Genomic DNA, 22,914 nt, shown 5'->3' on the forward strand with positions numbered 1-22,914 from the left:
TAGGACCAATCCGTAGAAGGACTATCGACTCTTATTTTTCCTATGTTTCCTTTTTCGAGTTTGTTTAGGATTATATGTCCATAAATAGTCGTTTAATTCTCATTTTAACTGTTAGACAACTTGTGTTTTGAGTTTTGGATTTGAGAATTATTTTGGCAACCACTTTTTCATTTAATTCTTGAATCATTGGTTTATAATATATTGTTTGTTCATCAATTCAAGATTCTGGATTTCAACTGATCTAATTGTAAGTTTATGATTTATTTTTAACAACCTTAATATGAATTGTGATAACTCAAGCATGAGTAGCTAAATTTCACAACTAGGGTTGTGGGAACCATGAGGAATTAACAATGTAGACCTAATAATTAGTAATTTTTGAATAAGTGTTTATTCATGTATTGTTAATCTCTTCGCTTTAATTGATTTTTAATGAGGGAAAAAGATTAAACAATGGAGATTTGGTGACTACAACCGACATCTAATAGCTTAAACCACCTCTGCGATAGCTAATCTGGGGTTGTTTTATTTGGAAAATATATTTTGACTGGTTTTAAGAGTCGCCACCTAATTTTTTTAAGAAAAATCAAGAAAACTATTTTTTCAATCGATTAAAACAGGGAATCAATTGAAAATACTTAAGAGGGTTCGGGGGTTCTTATTAATATTCTAGGAAGGTTTTTAAGGCACCTAGAATATCCGCTAATGCGGTTATCCGACAATTAATCATTTGGCTAAAATAATTTTAACTTGAACATACATGGCTAAGTTATGAAAATAAAGAGTTTGAAACTTGAAATCATTTTTTAAGGGAAAAGAAAGTATTATAAGAGCGTTTGCTTAAGTGAAATATAATAAATATTAAGGTCAATTAAAAAATGAGTTGGTTTTAATTTCAATTCAAAACGGCTTTCTTTTGGGGAGTTGAATTTTTAGAATCTTAAGATTAATTTTAACAAATAAAACATATAGTAGCAATTGAATAGATAAGGAAAGGAAGTTTGGGCCCAAGTTTAGTTTTTCTGTCCGCCTGGACCAATACTTGGGCCCTTTTTCGTTTTAAGCTTTTGGCTCATTTGAATCACATGTCCATGTCCTAAACTAACATAAAATAGCTAATAAGTGGGCTTAGGCCCAAAATACAATTTTTGAATAAAGAATGGGCCTTTGGCCCAAATTTTCAATTTCTCGATCTCTTGCTTCTTTCAACTTCGGGACCTGTTCGTCAATTCTTTAGCTCGAAAAGGGGTTGACTCGATGGAAAATCAACTCGGATATGTAGGGGTGGAGTCCAAAATAGACTCGGGAGAAGCCGGTTCATACATAGAAAAGAATAAAACAAGATGGAAATTAGAAAGGAAGCATACTCAAACTTATATGATAAAGTCAAAACACGTAAAAAGAAGAAGCAGTATATATATGTGAATAGTTCACACTCCCAATATTATACAAAATGAGCTAAAGAATGCATGTGACACTTAAGGAGAACCTTTACTTGGAATTGAACCAACCTCACGTGAAAAGATCAAACACAAAAGATGATAATAAATAAACAATTAAACTAAAAGTGGTCAAATGGAGTGACTTGTGATATAATCACCTAGGCAAAGATAATGACAAGGAGGCAATTAGCAATTAAAATGGGGGAGACTATTGAAGTTGATATTATTAAGTCTAAAATGCAATATGGAATGTCATATACGGATGCCGAAAGAACTAAATTCAAGGAGCAAAGAGTAAGACTAATACTAATTTACAGTAAAGTAGACCACCACCTTCAAAAATAAGTTTCCCTCCTAACATATAGCAGTCCACAAAATGACAAAATACAAAATCATCGTTTCATACCACTAAGAAAAGGCAGCAACATGCATATGTATTAAGGGGATAGACTTAAGTATTTTGGATATGAACAAATTAGTGTACGAGGTTAACAAAATAAACTAATGTTTGCAGAAATTTTAGACATGAATAAGAGATGGATTCTTGGCATTTTTCAGAATTTCAAGTGAAGAAAGAGGATAGGCATAAATAATAGAACAATACAGTAGGTTTCAATACGAGTTTTACATCGAGACATATGTTTAAATCTGAACGAGGATGAATTAAAACTCAAACCTTAAGGTCATAATCTCTCTGAGATAAAAATTCGGTCAACACAAGCTATCCAAAGAAATGAAAAGAAAAATAACTCGTGCTTAGTAAATACATACGGGAACAGGACACCACTATAACATGGAAAAACTTCAACTCAGATAAATATGAAACTTGACCAATCGGTCACCTATGAGCTATATTCACCAAACTCTCACACGCATATAAGGCAGCATCCAGATCAAATTCCAAAGAGACACATGAGAGTACGAATTTCAAATCGGCAAAGCATATACGCCAATGAATATGATCAGAACACGCAACTAAAGGACTTAAAACGAACAATAACTCGAATCTTGGCATATTAATTCATTCATTCGACTCGAGAAGGAAGAATGAGGAATGACACGTCAAAAATTAAAGCTTATCACAGATTTATGACCATATCCAACAGTAGATTCAAAAAGAAAAGGCCATGAAACAAATTCGAATAGAGTGGCGGAGAAACGCCAACTTTAGCTACAGAACGACAAAAGACTTAAGTTGACACTAACTAACTCATGGAATCATCTAAACATATGTGTCACATAAGCACTACAAACTCAAAGATGCACAGTAACAAACCAGCCCCAGAATAGAGGTTCTTCAACATCACACATCAAAGTGGAAAGGAGAAAGAGAGTGTTATCGGGGAGAAGCATTACCTTGTTTCGAGCAGGAACCAGGACAGGCGAGCTGAGTAGAAACGATCTTTTTCCACCAAGATGCAATTCCTCCGAACATATGTATTTGTATGTATTTTTTCTTAAATGGACTCAAATTTCTCTAACTATTTTTCTGACACCAATTTTTCCCAACTCAAAAAAACCACCCCCCTCAACAGTGAATAAGGGTCACCTTTATAGAATGACCCCTAGGGTAAAAATTGGGGGGAAACGGATGAAAAATCGTGTAGGAGTAGGGTACATTTGAAATTCAAAATCATAAATTTTTTGCACCATATGGGATAAACATCCTTTTATTGAGATTTCAACCCATTCCGAAAGAGGAAAGGGGAGAAACGCGTGTTGTACGGATTGAGAGGGATGTGAATAAGGAGACAAAAAAAATCGCAGTGTACGTTGGACTGCTGTACTGTTTTCTCGCTGCTGCTTGTTTGCGTCTGGGCCTGCTGAACGCTGCTGGAGAAGAAGAACAGTGCAGGGGTTGATTTGGTATTATGTTATATGTTGTCGGTTGTGGGAATTAAGTTAAGTGTTGGGTTGTTGTAATTAGAAAATGGAAATAGAATGGGTAATTAGTGGGCTGGGCCAGAGGAGGTGTTAAAGTTGGAGTGGGTCAGTTGGTGTATGTTGTTGTTATTATTTTAGTATTGTGTATGTATGTATTGGGCTGACAGTTAGGCACGTGAAATGAGTTTTGGTGGGCTGTGTCGGTTGAGTTAATTAGTTGGGAATTAATGGGAATTAAAATGGAATGGGAATTGGGAAAAGATGAGATGGGCTGCTGGCCCCAAATTTAGTTTATCACAAATGGGTTCAAGGGATTTGGCTAATAACTGAATGAGATGAATTAGTATAAATTAGTTAACGAGCTTCTTAATTTTAACGAAACAAAATAATTAATTTGATTATAAACCAATTAACTTAAAACTATAGCCATAATTTAATAGCGCAAATTAATAAAATGTGCTTTCCAAATCAATAAAATTAAATAAGATAAAATAACATAAAAATAAGAATAATCAAACTAAAAATAACTAAATAACCTATAAGCTTACTTTAAACCAAACTAATCTAATTGAATATTTAATTAAAACAAACTCCTTTTGAGATGATTTTTGAAAATTCATAAAATATGGTAATTATATACATATTTGTGCAGAAACATATATTACTTAAAAATCATGAAAGCATCTAAAATTACTTTAAAATAACTTGCAAAGTATTTCGAATTTTTTTTTTTATAAAATTAATTATTTTAAATCGTTTAAAATTGGAGAGGCTCGAAATAATTAATTTCTATCGTGGAGGGTCAAAATTAGGTGTCAACAGGGGTCAAAGGTAAGAATTAATAAAGCACACACGCATAGACCGACCAAGTTGTCTAGTGAAATTTCCTATTTGGTCGACCAACCACTTAGGAGATAGCTAACTTACCGACTTTGAATGTTAAACACTAGACAATGTTACTATTATAGGGTTTACTGTCTTAAGGACTTGTGGTAACACGTATACCCTAGTTTTATCTTCTTTTTACCGAAATCAATCTATTAGGCTTTTATTTTACAAAACTCCCCGCTTTTATGGAAATAACTAAACTAAAAGTATAATTAACAACAAATTAGCCTAAGTCTAGACCTGATTCCTCGTGGGATCGACCCTAACAAATTAACGTTAATTATGCTAGTATGTGTGTATATATATATATATGGGGTTATTTTTGAAATTGTCGTAAGGCTGACCAATCTGAGGATGTTGGGGTTGGGACTGATGCGGCAGAGTCATTTTTCTCGGATAAGTTGAGGTACTTTTGCCAATTATCCAACCCCGACCCTGAATCCACCACCCTTCCTCCAGCGGAATTATAAACCATGTGCAAGCTGCTGCAACCGCCTACCAAAGCGACGAGCGAAAGAAGAAGGCAGATAGGCATTTCCAAATCAAAGAGCCTAAAAAGAGCACATAAGGCATGAAGTAAAAAAGAACCTTTGACCCTGTGTGCGCGCGCGTGGGTGGGTGTGTGTCTGCGCGCACGAGTGCGTGGGTGGGCGTGTGCGTGCGTGTGAAATGAAGTTTTCTTCATCTATAAATAAAAGACTCTTTTACCTCCAACCATAAATTTGAATGATAAACTACAAGAAAAATAGGGTACGAGGTAGAGCATTTATGAAATGGTAGGATAAAAGATGATATATGATTATTAAATAATAAATAGAGACAAAATGAGAAGAAAATATGAAGGTAACAACACGATCACACCAAATTGATCTATATGAAATGGGTCTTTTCATAGTTAGCTAACAATGGATTTAAATGATACGATACGATAGAATTTAAGTAACAATCTAAACAAACATTGTATTTAAACAAACAATGCAATGCAATACAATACCACCAGTAACAACCACCCAAACAAGGTGTTATAGTTGATTTGGAATAATTTTGAAGTAAAAATATGTGGCGAAAAAGTTAGGATGATCGTCATAATTATATTTTAGCTAAATTTAATGAATCATCAAGATTAACTTCTTGTTAAGTAAGTTGTGTCCAATATCAAAAACTTGAAGTGAAATGCATATAGTACATACATGTATACGTAAAAACCTACTTAAATTTTCAACAAATGTTAGATCTAAATCCATAATTTTACTAGTGTGAGTTTGTTGCTAGGTTGAACTCATTAAGTTCAAATCCTGGATCTGTCCCTCTAAGTGAGCAATAGTCTTCCGAACCAAAACCTGTAAAAGTAAATATTTAGATGCAAATCTTCGAAAAACATTCTCACGAGAAATCACAACATGATATTGGACATGCCATTGCTCGACGTATGTTATTTACATATCAATTTCTCATCTCCATGGCGTTCAAAAGTTGCTCGGAAACATAAGCCACAATAGACTCTCGGAAACCCTTTGTACAACTAGTATAATGTCCTATATTCATATTGAGAGCTTTATTGACATAAACAAGAGCTAAATTTTAGCTTACATAGTATAATTTCTGAAGGCAAAACTGGTGTACTAAGGGATCTTCTATTGCATCATTAGGCAGGCTCATGAAGACGGGTAGCCCAGTGTGAGCTTAAAACACGAAGCCGTTCAAAGTACTCCCCCAAGGCAAGTAAGCCCTGAGCTGCTTGGTGCGTACTCAGGATGCGGGACATCTGTTGAAGTGTTTCTTGGCGGAGATGATCTGCCTGTTTCCAGAAAGGGAACAGAGACAAGTCAGGACAACGACTCGAATATCCACATCACAGATGTCCAAAATATAAACTGAATATACCACACATAAACGAGTTGACTGATTCCCCACTTCGCCTTAGCTACAACTCTCCGCTCGTGAAAAACTTACCTTGCTTACACCAAATGAACGAATTTAAGCTTAGCAGAAATAATGCTATCTAATCATTCCCTCGGGAATCTTAGTAGCTTTGTTGGTTGGTTACTTGAACTTTTAACTTGTTGGTGAGGGTTCGGTTCTCTACGTGGTAATTACCTCCCCCATTTTCCCTTTCCATAAAAAATCAAAAAAATCTAATCATTCCCTCATTTCAGTACAAATTGCCTCTCAGAGTTGAGTATGTATACTCACTATCTTTTACGGATGCATACAACATGAAGTTTATAGAAATCACTTTGAAAGCTAGAACATCTATTGAAAGGAAAGAAAATCCAATATGCGATACTACCTGATTTACGAACCTAACAAGAGCTTCCAACTTCTCAATGGCAGGCCCCATCTGCGGAAGAGAGTAATTCCCTTCACCTAATCGGCCAACTGCAACAGCCTCACCAAGAATCTGATGAAGTTTTACCATTCCTTGTGACAAGGCATCTTCTGCTTGCTGACACGATTGCCTGAGGTTACAAACCTCCCGGAGTTGTTGTTCTGTCAAGAGCTCAAGATGTGGTGTCAGAACCTGTAAAATAAACTTGTATTAGCACCTTTCCTAATCGAAAACATTGAAGAACAAGACGATTAATTAGTCACGAGTTTAAGGAGAGAAAGTTCATATGTTTGGCGTCAATGATACAAACGTTTTCTCAACATATCCTAGCAATGGATACTAAAGTTCTAACATACATATTATCAAATATTAGATCCATGTATGCTAAATAGTTGTCCATACAACCGCTTAAACTAAAAGTAGCCGGCAAATGTATAATATATGTATAATATCTGTATAATTAGTGTATAATCCATGTATACTTGTTAGGAAAAGTAAGAGATGAATCCGACCAATTATTCGTGTAAAGATCTGTAAATATTGTGTAAATTCCTTTTTTCTTTTGAATAATGTACTGAAGCGTTCATTACCTTTAGAAGTTCGGATGGCCGAAACCCCCCAATCCACATAAAAAAGCGTTCTGCTGATGTCTTCCACATGCCAGACATGATATATAGGACATCAGCTTTAGCAGCCGTAGCCTTAACGCGGAAGAGCTCAAAGTAGTGGTTCAGGCAACCATCAACGATAATGCGTAATTCCGCTTCACTAATTTGAGAATGATGCAGAGCATTCCTTAAATCATTTGTTTGTCTATTTTGCTCTTCCACCCACTGACCATACTCCATATCAAATACAGCAGTTCCTGTGGATTCAAGAAGTTAGAGAAAGCTCAAAGAGAAAAAATTGCTCTAGCTTTGGTCTTATCTAACACACATTTTACTAATGATTTTCAGTGTGATCAGAACTGCTATATTGCTCAGATTCTTTAAAAATGTCACCAGGTGTGTGTCGGATCCTCCAAGAGAGCACATATTTGGAGGAGCTGACACAGGTGCGGTACCATTTCAGGAGAGTCCAAGCAACATGAAGTACTTGATAAGTAGAATAAATAGGATGAATAAAAAGGGTAGCTCAATGCACTAAGCTCTGAATACGCGAGGAGTTCGGGGAAGAGCCGGACCTCAAGGGTCTATGGTACACAGTCTTGCCCCGCTTTTCTGCAAGAGGTTGTTTCAACCGCTCAACCCCGTGACCTTTCGGTCACATGGCAGCAACTTTACCAGTTACACATGATTAATGAAGATAATAGATAAGGATAAAAAGAAACTGATATCTTACTGAAATACATGTAAAATAATCCGGTAAGAACCAAATTCATTTCTATAGGTTCTCTAGTCCGTAAGTCTTATTTACAGATAAAGCAGAACAATGTTATCATTTTTATGTTTAATCTGACAAGTGCATCCGCATAATTCAATCGCTCCGACAGATTCGAGCATGAAATTTGATCAAGTACATGACAAGTTGACAACACGGTGTGAACCAACAAACCTGAGCTAGCACTTCCAGAGTAACTTAGCTGGCTAGCATCTAAACCAGCACCTACATACAGACCCTGTAGCAAAATGTTCGTTAATTTGTTAGATTCTTTTTCATCCTAAAATGTAAAACGATGTGACATTAATCACCGAAAAAGGATCAAAATCTCAGCTTCATAAATTAAAAAAAAATACAGAAATTGTCCCTTTACCTGTTTTCTGGCCCGATCTAGTTCTTGTTCCAATTGAATCAGCTTCAATTTACTATTTTCTAACTGCTGAACATAGGCCTAAGTAACAGAATGTAAACTCGGAAAATTAGTGACTTGATCAGAACACCAAATCGTCTGGTTCAATAAGGAAGAGTAAGTTTGGCTAGCAATGTTGCATAATAAAATTAGAAAAACTCAAGGAATACCTTCTTCCGCAAACGGCTTTTACGAGCAGCCTCACGGTTTTGAGCAAGACGTCTAAGTACCTGCATATCAGGCTTGGACATAAATTTTACTGCAACAGAAATTTTATACTTTTGACGTCTCATTTCCAACAAAAGAATAATAGAAAAAGGAACAAGAACCTTAAGAAAATAGACAGAAGGTATAAACAAAAGTTCTTGTGTGAAAGCAAGAAGCCGAAAAAATGTAAATTGGAATATTTCCCAACATGTCAATGAAAATAAAGAACCTCTGAAGCAAAAGTTGTGCAGTTGCATCTAATCTGTCTCCCCTACCTCTCATGTATATTTCTTCTACGATTATTTTACGTGTTTGTCTTTTGTAAAACTGAGACCTTTTACAACAGCTAGGATTAACTAATTGGTCTAGTCGAATGTCACCCCAGGATTTCCAGTCCGATACCTTTCCATTATGTTGCCCTCAAATGCACACTTTCTATATATTTGTCTCCGTCCAATCAAAGACATCCATGCCATAGAGAATCAGGCTCGGGAAACCAAGACTAGGGACCACTCTCCCTGCTTGCTTCCTGCCTCATTGCTCAATTATCTCCACTAACAATTCACATGGGAAGTACTCTGTAAATGTGGGCATCTAAATCCGGAATGTCGAAACCTCAAAGATCACAGCTTAAAACCTATATAACCATGCGAGGAACCGTTATTTATTTGAAAAACCAGAGACAATGGCTCCAAGAAAGTTTAGAATGTAGGTGGCCTAATTCTGTTTTTGCTAGAAAGGGAGCTAAACTACGAATTAATCAACACTGTACGCCTCATGTCAAAAGTCATCTAGATTCATGAGAACGGCCTAACAAACAAAACGTTCATTTAAGATCACTATTCTAGATAGGAGATTATAAGAACAAGAACATATCTTTACCTTCTCGATAGGCTTACTTGTTTCCGCTTCATATCTATTAGAAGTCCCTACTGTTCCATGCGAAGTATCTTCTGTCTAGACACGTTAACTATATTGATCAGTACAATCTGCTGCATAACTAAAACAGAGAATTTTATTTTTTTCTTTATCGATAAAGCTAAATAACGGGTGATTGAAAGAGATTGAGAAGAGAAAAGGCAAAAAAGAAACATACCTCAATGTCTAATCTTTTGTCTATAATAGGGATCTGGTCCTCTAGGCATTTCTCAACTTCTAGAATCATGGTTGCCGATGTACTCGGACAACTAGCATTGAAATCATCCCACATGCCCATTTGATGGATCGGCTCACATATGCCCATCCTTCTTGAGGCAACAAACTGAGTGTATGTTGAAGAATTCATTTGTACGGACTGATATTTAAAAGACACAAGTCAGCTATCACTGACATGAAAATCAACAAGCAGCAAATACTAATCGCATCGAATCATATAAAGCATGAGAAAAGATACATGAAATGAACTTTATCTAGCTTTCCATGCACTATTTATCACTGATGTAGATGGGTAGCTAACACTTTCCGCAAATTGACAATAGCAACTTTGTAATAGGGCTTGTGAGAAAGACACATCTCGTAACATATAGTCATTAAGCACTAGATTTGGAGGTAATGGATCGACAAACGAAACACTATAGTCCGATCTATGTACCACATTCAACTCATGATATTATCAAAATCCATGTTATTTACTCTCGACTATAGCTAATATGAAGAATGCGCCGTATAATCTATCACACGCCACTTCTTAGAACTTTCCCCTTAATGTCATATTTCAACAGGATTTGATCATCATAACATGTCCACACGGGAAATAGACTGTCCATAATACCAAGAAAATCGACTGATCCTTAATGAAAGCTGTCCTAATAATCTTAATCTACGACACATTGCTGCAACAGGACTACAAATAAGAAAGTTCTTGTACAAGTAAGAAGTGCAGGCATCGAATTCCAGTAGCTTTTCGATATCTAATTCAAGATTTCAAGGCATTACGAACAACTTCTATAGCCTTTTTCACCTCTCTGTATTATTAGCATATACCAACAGTCTTAAACTACATATCGATAAATGGGGCAAAAATAAATGTAGAAAACAAGGTTTGGAAACACCAATAAGCAAACCAAGAAGCTAAAAACTATTAAAAGATTTAATCTTTTTCATCTTAAAGGCTCAAAACATTATATCTATATACACCAATCATCAATTTACTACAACAACAACATACCCAGTGTAATCCTACTAAGTCGTGAGGTCTGGGGAAGGTAAGGTATACGCAAACTTTACTCCTAGCTTCACGAGGTAAGGTAGAGAAACTGTTTCCGAAACACCCTATGCTAAAGTCAATCAACAATTTACTAATTTCTAGCTAAAAACTCTTGCAATTAGCGCATGAATTAATTCAACAACATCAAAAAAAAAAAAAGATTCCAACTTTTTCAAAGAAACGGATAAAACTTCAAGAAACAATCAAATTAACTTCACTTTAAGCCCTTTTGACTTTAATTAAATGCTAAAATAAGTTCTTTTTTTTTTCTTTTCCAAAAATAAACCAAACAAAAACAGTAGAAAGAGAGAAAGATGAAACCTTTTAAGGCCAACAGCAAAATCTCAGCTCAACTGAAAAACCCAAATGAATTCAATTTTGTGAGAAGAAGATAAAGAAAATCTTATCAAGATTCAATTTTGAATCAAATTAATGGTAGAAAAATCCTAATATTTACACTTCTTGATATACCCAAACAAAAAAAAAATCATGTGTGTGCACCATCACAACTTATTATAATTTTGCACATATACATACACATTATATATATACACATTATGTCTATATAATTCTGTGTGTGGGGGGTGGGGTTAATGGGTAATGGGTATCCATATATATATATATATATATATATATATATACTCTATTAATTTAACTATATAGAAATATGTTAGTGGTATTAACTTATGTATTATTTGGGTACCTACAGTCTATCAAGATTAGAATTTTAGGATGCTAACTTGTCATATTCCCACTACTATAAACTATAATATACCCACTACTACAATTCATAATCAAAATGTCTCGTATTTGAACTTTAGAAATTAAAAAAATCATAATAAAATACGGTTTTTTTACTTGTTAAATGAATCTGAATAGGTTGGAAGATCTCTAATACGAGATATTAAACATCGAATGAGAAATAAAATTTTAAAAAATATCAAATATACCTATGAATTATTAAATATAATGTAATTGTCCCCATTTACTTTTTGACAAATGGCCTTATCACTAGCCAGGTAGAGCTTATATGTTTTTTTAACATTGAAAATAGATCAATTATCTCATTTGTTTTTTGTTTTTTTTTGCAAAAAAAAATTGCAATTATCGTAAGCTCTTATTTTTAGTGTATACATTTGTTAATTCATAATATTAAACACTCTATCTAGTCGTATAAATTTGTCAAAAATTAAAGTAATAATCATTTGCCAAGTGAGCCATGTACGCCCTTGTATACAAATAAAAATGAACTCCACATCATATATAAATTATCATCATTATCCTTATTTTTAATTACGTTTTAAATAATTTGATTGTGTAAATATTTTTATATCAAACTTAATTTTATTTTTATTTTTTTGCTTCCCCCCCCCCCCCCCCGCTTGAAATATGCTCTCCACGTCACTCTCACTCAATTTTGTCATTGCTCATTGGGTCCTTAATATGCGAACACAAATAGCCGCATGTACTTGGCCTTTTAGAGTTTGGACAATTATTTGAGGATAATGTTAATATATATATATATATATATATATATATATTTCGAATTACATTTATCTTCAAAATATGGAGAAACGAGACAAACTTAGCATACACATGATAATTAAATATGAAATAATTATAATCATGATAAATTTGTGAATGTTTACCGGCAAAGGAATGAAAAGTCACATTTAAGGATAAATATATTTAGCAAGAACTAAAATTAGAACTTATTACTAACTAATGGACCAAATATATCATTAACCTTTATATATGTTTATTTTGTTTTTATTTATTATAATAGTGAAGTTTAACAATCTTAAGCAGCTTTAAGGTAAAGATGACATTCAGGCTCATAAGAAGCTCTTGTCGCCAACTACATCGGAAAATGCAAGAAACTTTGAATTGGACTTATATTAATAAATTATTATTATTTGAGAGCGTGGATTGCACGAGGATAATAGGCGCGTGAAAATGGGAGGAAATATTTAAATTGTAGTTGTCAATTCGCGGGAAGATAAGTGACGGAAGCAAACTCTTTGTCGTTAACTACACCTACTCCTACGTGGAAAAAATATTTTTAAATAATAAAATTTGGATAATTAAATAAATAAATAAAATTTTGGACTTGAAATTAATATATGGTATTCCAATTAAGGACTCTATATTTGAGTAATTAAATATTGAGAGGTCATTTGATTGGTGAATAAGTTATACTGTGATTATATTATAAGATACTATAATATGAAATACGTGTTTGATTCTATGTGGCTTAATTGGTTGAATTTATAGGCTTCTAGATTATGAAGATATTATTCTCGTCTTTCAAGTGAATCTTCTTTATTTGTAAGAATGCAAGGAATTAAGTTAATCTGTATAAAAGTGAGGAATAAAATTACACTAGATAAGCATGGATAATAATATAAGCTTTGGAGGAGTCAAAATATACCATTTTATTGTTTTACCACGATATTGTTACATTAATTTGGAGTATGCATAAAAATAATATCATAATTATTATATAAATAATTTTAAAATTATTTATATTGAATTAAAATATTTATCAAATGTGAAATAAAATAATCGCATGTTTTATTATCCCTTATTCGTATAATTAATAACCAAATGACGAATAAATGAATAATTGCATCAATCATTATTTTAAAAAATAGTTTCTTCTTAGTGGGGTTACGACTTTGGAGAAGGAAAACTTGTTTACGCGACGGAATATTAAGAAAATTAATTAATGAAAAAGTTATCATATATTGACTTACTTTAGGACATTGAAGTCTTCGTCTAATAATTATGGTATAGTAAAATTAAATACTACATGAAAATGATTGAGAAATTTCAAATGACGTAATATTGAAATTTTAGAGTTGTTTAATGGGTGACTCTACTTATAATAATTAATAAACAAGGAAAAAGAAATGTAATTTCTCCCTCCTTTTCAATGATTTTACTTCCCTTTTTGTACGTTTAAAAATGTCATTTTTAATATCAAGAATATAAGATTTTAAGTGTACTTTTTAAAATTTATAGTATACATTCAATTATCAATATAGTAAGTAAGATTACAAGTGTAAAAATTCTTTTTATATTTTTTTAAACATACTGCTCAATTAGATAAGACACATAAAATAAATTGAAGAGAGTAATATATTCGAAAAAGAATAATGAGAACCTTACTTTGATTTATCGAGGTCTTCATCAACTTGCTTACAAGATGTTTCGAATTTTATATTAAAAATAAAGGAAAAGAAAATTAACCACACGAAGAAATGACATGTATTTTATGATATTGAGATCAAAGTTAATTATTAATATATGAACTTTCAAATTATTACTACAAACGTGATGTCGAGGTCTTCATGCACTTACAAAGTATTTTTGTTTTTCAGTGCACATCGTAAACAATTATTTTAATTAAAATAAAACATGTTTTGTGCAGTGTAATTTCCGATGCTCTAGAATATCATAGTGCACTCACAAAGTAAAGTACATAAAAATGATTATTTTTTTACGTATTAAAACTTTCAGATTAGTAATTAATTACTATGAGTCAAAGCAATTATTTCATTATGTGATTATATTTTAAATAGTAATTAATGGTGAAGTGCAAACCTCCATTAATTTAGGCATTTAGCTAGGTTAGGTTAGATATGTATGTCGTATTTAATTTGTACTATTACATGGAAGACTTCACAAATATATAATATAATGTTTTCTATGATATTATGTCAATGTTTATTAGGTTTTTTTTCCAATGAATATGTGATATTTTTTTTTGTACTATTTTAGGGCTGGGAAAAAAATTAATCATCAATTTTGGATTCTTAAAATTATAAAATATTCAACTAGTGCATGCCTAATAGTTTAAAAATTAAATGCGAAAATTGTAATATAAAAATAATTATAATTTATATTGCATATGTATTAATAATAAAGAAATTAATTATTAAGTGATAATTAATAATGAAGAAATCAATTGTTATGTGATGACTAATGATGAATAAACTCTTGTCATATAAGAGTAAGCTACTCCAGAACATTTTTGTCTTTTAAATAATTTATTTATCTTCACATTACTAAAAAACACGTATTCTTATATTACATATTTTTTTTAAATAAAATTATGTATAAATTTTATCATAACTACTACATATTTATAAAATTATTTGATACCACTGTCTAAATAACTATGCATTAAACAATGCAACGACAATTTTTTCTTATATGACTAGTTAATTATTATATTATTTTATTCAAAATCTAATGAGTACTAAAATTTGTTATACCACATAATCAAATCAAACAATCCTTGGTGGATCGTAAAAAAAAAGTTGAAAGAAGTTATAACTACATTAATGTTTTCAAAAGGCAATAAAAAGAAGCCACGTAGCTGACAAATAAATGGACAATTTGGTGTATATATATAAAAAGCTTTTCATATATATCCCATGCAACTTTTTAGTAAAACAATTTTTCTACTATTTCCTTACTTTGCTAAATGACCTTTTGACTACAAATTAATAAAGACATAAAACATAATACGTAATTTAACTTGGTCTCAATTGATATTTATGTCCTTCAGTTTTAAATGTGCACAAATACACACTTAACTATCCAAAAGTTAAATAAATAGACACATGTGTCCTATGTTGCATATATAATACATGTAGGATGTCATGCAAGTCGCAGAACTGCCACATAGGACGTGTGTGTTTACTTGTTCAACTTTTGAATAGTTTAAGTGTATACTGCTGCACACCCAAAGTTGAAAAGCATAAATGTCAATTAAGACCAAGTTAAAAAGCACATTTATGTATTATGCCAATACTAAAGGAGTAATAGCTAAAAACAACAACAACAACATATATCGATATATATAATCTTACTAGTGAAGTTTGAGAGATAGAATATACGCAAATTTTATTCTTCTTTTATGAGATTATCATCAAAGTTTAAATTCAATACGCTTATAATTTTTAAAAGTTATAATCAGGTCAATTAAGAAATAACATATAATTTTATTTAATAAAATATTTATTTCATAATTTAAAATAGATGGTAAACAAAATGATTATCACACGATTATCATCATCAGTATATATAACTTAAATTCATATTATACGGTTATTATTTATTATTTCCATCCACTAATGAGAATGAAAAGACATGGCTTTGGCAAAGTTGATAGTATTTGAAACAATAAACTATACATTATATCCACTTAGCTCCTATGCTTTTTTACTAGTAGGATCTTTTTTCTTTTTAAATTTTGTCTTTTCTAGTAACTGATAAACTTTTTTTTAAGATTAGATAGATATGATAGCTTTTTAGAATTTTAATAAACGTATCTTTTATAGTTCGATTAATGTCCTTTTATTCTTCCAAAATGTCAACCTTCCCAAGCCTAATTATGCCCCTTCAAATTCTATAGAGATGGATATATACCTAATTAAGCTTTATTAATTTTGTTAATCTTTTGGTGTCATGCAGAGGCAGAGGCAGAGTCACCTTAAAATTTTACTAAATATATATAATATTAATAAAATGTAGAAATAAAAAGTAGTATATATGTATATATACATGGTATAAATTATCGTCTTGAGAGTTATATATTGGAGAAAAAATCACTATTCGGAAAATGTGAGTCAAAACAATAACATAATATTAGACATACTTCTTTTAATGTTGACACCATTTATTAAGAATTTCGTATATATACGTCACTAATATCATATGTTTGTATTTTCTATAATAGGAGAGCTTGAGGTCGGTATATCTTTAAAAATTGATATTTTTAGTGGAGAAGTCAAAATTTAAATATTGTACCTAAACTATTACAAGTATAACTTCGACAATGTATATTCATTCATACTATAAATATCAAACACAAAAAAAAAAAATTACACGTAAATAGTTGGAATAATGTACAGTACTGGTGTTTGAGTTCCATGCATTTTACTATTAATTATACGTAATCAAGCATTATGCTTTATATAATAATTTTTTTATGACTAGTCAAGGGATATGTTATAGTATATTTTTAATTCCATGAAGTAGTATTATTTTTATTTTATTTTCAACTACATTATTGTACACTTTGACCCTATCTCTCTTGGTCACCTCAAAGCTTTTGGGCCTTGTGATTTTGTTTTGGGTCATTTGCACTTTTGTTCCCATTTGGTAGTGGTTTTTAATTTTTGGCTCTCAAATTAAATAAAAAAAATTTGTCGAGTATAAATTTATAATTTCGCATCATAATATTCTATAAGTTATGCCCCAAAAAAAATTTATGCACGCATGCTAATATTTTTCAAGGGAGTTCATTGATCATATAATCAGAAAAATTGATCTTGTTGAGAAATCGATGTCTTACTCCCCACTAAGCATAAATTCAATTGCTAAGGGTTATCACATTTGAAGAGAAACTCGTATAATTAAATGTTCTGACCCCTTAACTTGAATCCAAAAAGTGTTTGCTTCATCAAAAGTCCTTAGATGATCCTTAGATTTCTTCTCTCAATTCGATGTGAGATTTGCCTAAGACAAATTTTACAATGAACTTGTTTGGGTGTCATGCATTGCAAAAATAAATTTAAAAAATCAGTGAAATCACGTAACTTGAAATTAAACTGCCACTGTTAGTGGGTTGTTATTCAACTATTCTTAAGGCTTCACACCCTTGTTGATGTTTGTTCTGCCACCATACTAATTAGAGTGGGGTTCACTCTGATACCGCCTGTCATATTTTTAAGCTTAATTATCAAGGTATTATTCGTTTTGACCCAATAACTTTAGGTCGCCTCGAATTTTCTAGATCATCTCACAATTTTGTCATCTTAGATAACATAAAAGGAATTGGACATGAAATAATGGAAATAATTGTTACCCACATTTCTTTTCCTTCTTTTACCTTTTTTTAATTATTTTATATTATCAAATAATGGAAATAATTGTTACCCACATTTTTTTGTTTTTTCATGCTCCAAGGCCCAAGCCTCCAACTTTATCTCTTTCCAGCCGACCAAGGCATAGTATTAATCAACGGTTAAAATATGTGGACAAAAATATGTGTCCACAATTATGTGGGAGAGGATGAATATATTTAAGCTTTCTATTGGTAAAATAACACTTCTAATTATAAATATAAGGTATTGGATACTTTATTAATAACGTGAGACATTTTAGAAAAATATACGAATTTGATCTAAAATAGATATAATAGTGGTCTGATGACAATGATCATTTAAATTCTGATAATGAAGAATTTCTAAATAGAAAAAGTTCGACTTATCCCATAATAGACTTATAAGCATAAATTTAAATTAGTCGAACAGAGCGGTAAGAAGATCGATGAGTTTTTAATCTTCCTCTTTATGTATGAAATTACAGTGAATGGACGAGCCGCTTCAACTTCGAAGCAGCTTCTTTTGTACTTCCCTTCGTAGGGGTAGAAAAAAGAAAGAGATTAGATAATTATAGAGCAGATTCAAATCCAACCAGCAAGACATACGGTCTTGGACAATTTTGATATCGAATTGTTAAACCAAAGAAACTTCCCTAGGGAAATGTCCATTAATTTCTTTTCCATATGTGAAGAAAGTAATGATAATGGCTTAGGAAATGATGTAAAGTTAATTTAATATATATTGACTTTGCAAACAATCTTTTTGCATAATTGAGGCAACTGCCTCTCATCTAGGAAGTCAACCAAGAAACTGTGGCATATATACTTCTGAAATAGTAGTAATTAATCAATTATAAAAATGTGATTTATTATAATAATTTTTAAAAATATAAATTTTATTTTAAAAGTATAAATCAATATGTGCTTGCAGTTCTAAATTTAATTACGTAAACCTCCTTATATTGAAGGTCGGTTAGTAGCACTTTTTAGTTCCTCAATTATTGATAAAATTCAACTATTAGTCCATAGATAACTAACTAAGCACACTAAACTTTTAATTAATTGAATTGTGTACTTTTAATTCTTTTACCTGATTACTATAATTACTATTGTTTCACCATGTAATTACTCATATATTATATTAAATTTATAAAATTACTTTAGATTTGATGGTAATATAACTTTACAAGAACTAAAAATAAAATTTATCAATTGCTAATCCCTGGATTGTTAATCCTTGCATTGCTAATCCCTGAATTGCTAATCCCTGCATTGTTAATCCCTGCATTACTAATCCCTGCATTATCACTCTTTCTACCAAACGACCCCTAAAAGTGTTATCACCTATATTATATAGCTCAACTTGATTTTCAAGAATTGGCCCCTTGCTTGGCACCAAAGAGCAACTCTCTTGCTTCTATTTTTTTTTATAATATATAGGAATTACTCTAATAAAAAAAGTTAGAAGAGAAAAGAATAATATTGTGATTTAACTTGTAGTTGGTATACATTGAGACAATGCACCACATTGAAACTATTTAGTCCAACAGGATGACCTTTTGTAATATTATGCCATCTAAAATTTGTGACAAGTCACTTTCCATTTATGTTCCAATAGTCACACTGATAAAAAAAATTAACAAATCAATGTGTACTTTATATGTATGTTCATTATATCACTTAATTATGTATGGTAGGTACTGGGGAAAAAACTTTAATTATGTATGGTCAAATAATAAATATTTTCATTTTTATTTTAATTATATGCTAAAGTTAAATTTATAATTTAGTATAAATATCGAGCGCAAATAAAATTTTCAAATCATAATTCTTTCATATTTTGTCATTTAGCAAAGAAGAGAAGTGGAAAATTTTGCTTTCTTTTTTCCTCATGTGTTTTTTTTACTAGAGGTTGGTCCACATCTACTTTATATTACCTATAAAATTTCTTAGATAAAGTGATAATGAACATTACTTGTAAGTGGGATTTTATTGAGTATCACTTTTCCATATTACACCCGCACCCCCACCAACTCAATCACATCTTTTAATAAATAGAATGATATATATCTAAACATAAGATGCCTAAAGAATAGAAACTTCTAAAGAACTAACATTTCTTTTTCTAGATAAAACTATAATGATGTACCAAATAAAAAGCATATTGTTTCACTTATCCCCACTCACTATATATGTTATTGTTGTATGTAATTAACTTAATATTCTTTGAGGGGTCATTAAAGGAACATTCACCTTTCATTTCATCCATAAGAATCCACATTTTTTAAAGGTGAAATATCACTATCAACTCCTAATATCAAGCTAGTTTCACCAGTTGCTCTCTTTGAATGTGTCCTAGAAAACCAATAAAGAAAATGGAGAAAAAGAACAAGTTAGGGTTGTTCTTGAATCTTTGGCTCGTTTTATAATTTTCTTTAAAAATAATCTGTATTTTCTGTCGGACATAAGTTTTTACTTTTGATGATTGTAAATTTGAAATGTGCACATAAATTAGTTTTGCTTATGAGACAAATGTTAATGATATTTCAAGAAGTTATGAAAGATGGTATATTGTGTTGACTATTAGACATGCGTTTCAATTGCATTATTGACTTGTAAACAATTGAGCAACACATGCAATTTTTGCTTACAAGGCATGCAAACTTGTGACCAACAAAATATGTTCATTGTAGTGAAATGTTTTAAATTTCTGTTAAAAATCTAATTTATACCCACGACTTATGTTTGACGAGCATCAAAATTCATTTCTTAAAATTTTATTGCGCGGAGCCAAAAGCTCAACAACACCTTAAGAAGGTCATTTTCGCAAATCAGCCATCAATTCAACGTCAATTAAATATATTTCATGTTTTAAGATTGTGCATAATTTTAAATTTACAAAGGTCATAAACTTAAAAGTAATATGTCCCACTTAGCCACAAGATAAGGTTAAGGATAACAATTTAATTTGGTCACGGTCCAAAAATATGTGTAAAGATACAATAACAGCATGGTAGGTACTTACATATGTAAATTTATTCAATGGATAAATGATTTTCCTTAGTGATTTCCTTTTCATATTCTCTATTTGATTGGTAAATTATATGGAAAAATACGTCATACTTTCCCCCAACTTTATGTGTTTTCCTTTTTTCATTTTCCTCTCAAGTGCACTTCTTGATTAAGTGGATTCGTCACTAAGAGGGGCTAATGTGTCATCACAATATGTAAAGAGTCAATTCATAAAAATAAAAATAAAAAACTATGATGAATTTCAGGTGAATTCGGTATATATCCTTTTACATTCATATTCCCACTAAATAATTACACAATATATTCTCAACTAATTTGGCTTAATTGATACTAAATCAATATCATATATTGTATTGGTATCATCGAGGCTGATAATTTCACTTAACTGATACTAAATACGTATCATATATTGTATTGGTATCATTAAAGCTGATAATTTCGCTTAATTGATACTAAATCAATATATATATACTGTATTGATATCATTAAGTTTTCTTGTTCAGAAATTACTCATTAGTAAATGATACTATAATAGTATATTATACTCTTATAGTATCGTTAGTCAATTTTTTAAGAATAAAAAATTAGACAAAATTTTTCATGAGTCATTTTGAACTGCATATCAGCTCAATTTTTAAATGGATTGAATTGAGCATATCAAAATAGATCGAATTAATAAAATAAAGGAAAAATTATAGAAATCTCACATTTTAGTTTACTTATTACCATTATCCCCTATAAGTTTTACAAATCTCCAAAATCCCTCATTTTCGCGCATCAAATTAGTGTATCGTGTATAAAATGTAATGTATCTTACTTAACGATTAATGTATCTCGCGCATCAGATTAATGTATCAGTACTTATATTATTGTATCTGTTTGAGGGATTTCTGTAATTATAAACTTTTAAGGGATAAATTGTAATTTTGCCTTAAAAGTATGTGATTTCTGTAATTTGCTCAAAAATAAATGGGTCAATAATCCATTCAAACTTAAATGGATTAAGCAAATCTTAAATTTATGGGCTGATTTTGTCACCTTTACATGTATGTATAGGTGTGTGTATGTAATGTTGTGTGGTGATATGGCTATGTTGGTTATTATTTGGTTGGGTTTGGATTAGGGATTGATTGGGCCATATGTTTTAGAGGGATGGGCTGAATAAGAATAAAATGGGCCTTTGCAAGGCCCAAATAGTCAGCCTTCTCCTTTATCTTTCAATTTTCTTTTAACTTCTAAATTTGATTTTTAAAAAATGTTATTTTTAATTGATGTATTTTTCTTTTCCATTTTCTCTCAAGTGTATTTCTTGATCAAAATATGTAAGATTCGATTCATACGCTGAAAAAATGCAAATTCATTTTTTTAACTAAAAAATGAATTTAAAATGTATAAATAAACGAAATCAAAATCTTAAACTTACAAGCATCAATGGTTTAATGGTATAAACATAGTATACCAAGGTAAAGATAGAAGTTCAATTTTCGAACAATGCATTTTATAATCTTGTAATTTAAAATATCAATCTTCGATTTTCGATCGTCCTAGTCATTGAGACATTTATAAGGGAGAAAGCTACGTGGGATAATATTTCATCAATCATCAACAAATAAGTGTATTTGACTATTTGTAGCACTTTTATTTTGGGCACCATTGTAATGTGTTTGAATTAATTTAAGTTACAATGGAGTAGACAATTTTCAAACATTAAGCAGTATAGCATGTTCATCAACAAAGAGTATTAAATGAAAAAAATAAATGTCAAGAAAATCGCACTCCAATTGAAGTTGCATATACCTATATTAATACATTGGCTTAATATTCAAATTTTAAAAATATTTAAATTTTAATTTATCTTAACTTGAATAAAAACAAATAAAGCCTATGACCTTTTAGTCCATCCTTGAATTGAGTTCTTGGAGTAGCAATGTAACAAAACCCTTTCTAGAAAATTGATTGCTTTATTTCAATGAAAAGTAAATTAATAGTCCTTTTGTCAAACAAATCCACTAAAATCTCTTCACACTTGATGATAATTAGGAGGCGTTTGATCATAAAAAAGAAATCACTTTTTCTGAAGTTTTAGATATATTTGTCTGTAAATTCTAAATTATTCATTAAAAGATAAAAATAATTTCAAAATTATTCATAAAAAGATAAAAATAACTTCAATTTGTATTAATAGCAAAACATAATTTTAATTTTCAAATATCATTTTTTACTTTCAAAGCAAAAATT

General features: G+C 30.9%; 2 protein-coding genes and 1 long non-coding RNA gene across 6 annotated transcripts in view; all 3 read right to left on the reverse strand.

Annotated features, from left to right (window-relative positions):
- LOC125819013 (uncharacterized) overlaps window positions 1-22,914 on the reverse strand; it is a 513,298-nt gene that overhangs the window by 268,399 nt on the left and 221,985 nt on the right. The window lies entirely within an intron of this gene.
- LOC125819033 (uncharacterized) overlaps window positions 1-22,914 on the reverse strand; it is a 231,012-nt gene that overhangs the window by 87,496 nt on the left and 120,602 nt on the right. The window lies entirely within an intron of this gene.
- LOC125819009 (TGACG-sequence-specific DNA-binding protein TGA-1A) lies at window positions 5,584-9,885 on the reverse strand. Of its 2 annotated transcripts, none has more exons than XM_049498519.1 (8): window positions 9,636-9,885; window positions 9,422-9,496; window positions 8,503-8,562; window positions 8,297-8,374; window positions 8,098-8,161; window positions 7,134-7,408; window positions 6,518-6,735; window positions 5,584-6,012 (listed from the first exon to the last, which is right to left on the reverse strand). In XM_049498519.1, the coding sequence occupies exons 1-8, from the start codon at window positions 9,822-9,824 to the stop codon at window positions 5,964-5,966; spliced, it is 1,008 nt and encodes a 335-aa protein (XP_049354476.1). In that variant the 5' UTR covers window positions 9,825-9,885; the 3' UTR covers window positions 5,584-5,963. The 2 variants fall into 2 exon arrangements, with proteins under 2 accessions (XP_049354476.1, XP_049354475.1); XM_049498518.1 differs by having other exon boundaries at window positions 6,505-6,735.

This window comes from Solanum verrucosum, unplaced genomic scaffold, assembly GCF_900185275.1.
Source record: "Solanum verrucosum unplaced genomic scaffold, falcon-dt-bn FXZP01000252.1, whole genome shotgun sequence".
In the NCBI taxonomy this organism is placed as follows: domain Eukaryota; kingdom Viridiplantae; phylum Streptophyta; class Magnoliopsida; order Solanales; family Solanaceae; genus Solanum; species Solanum verrucosum.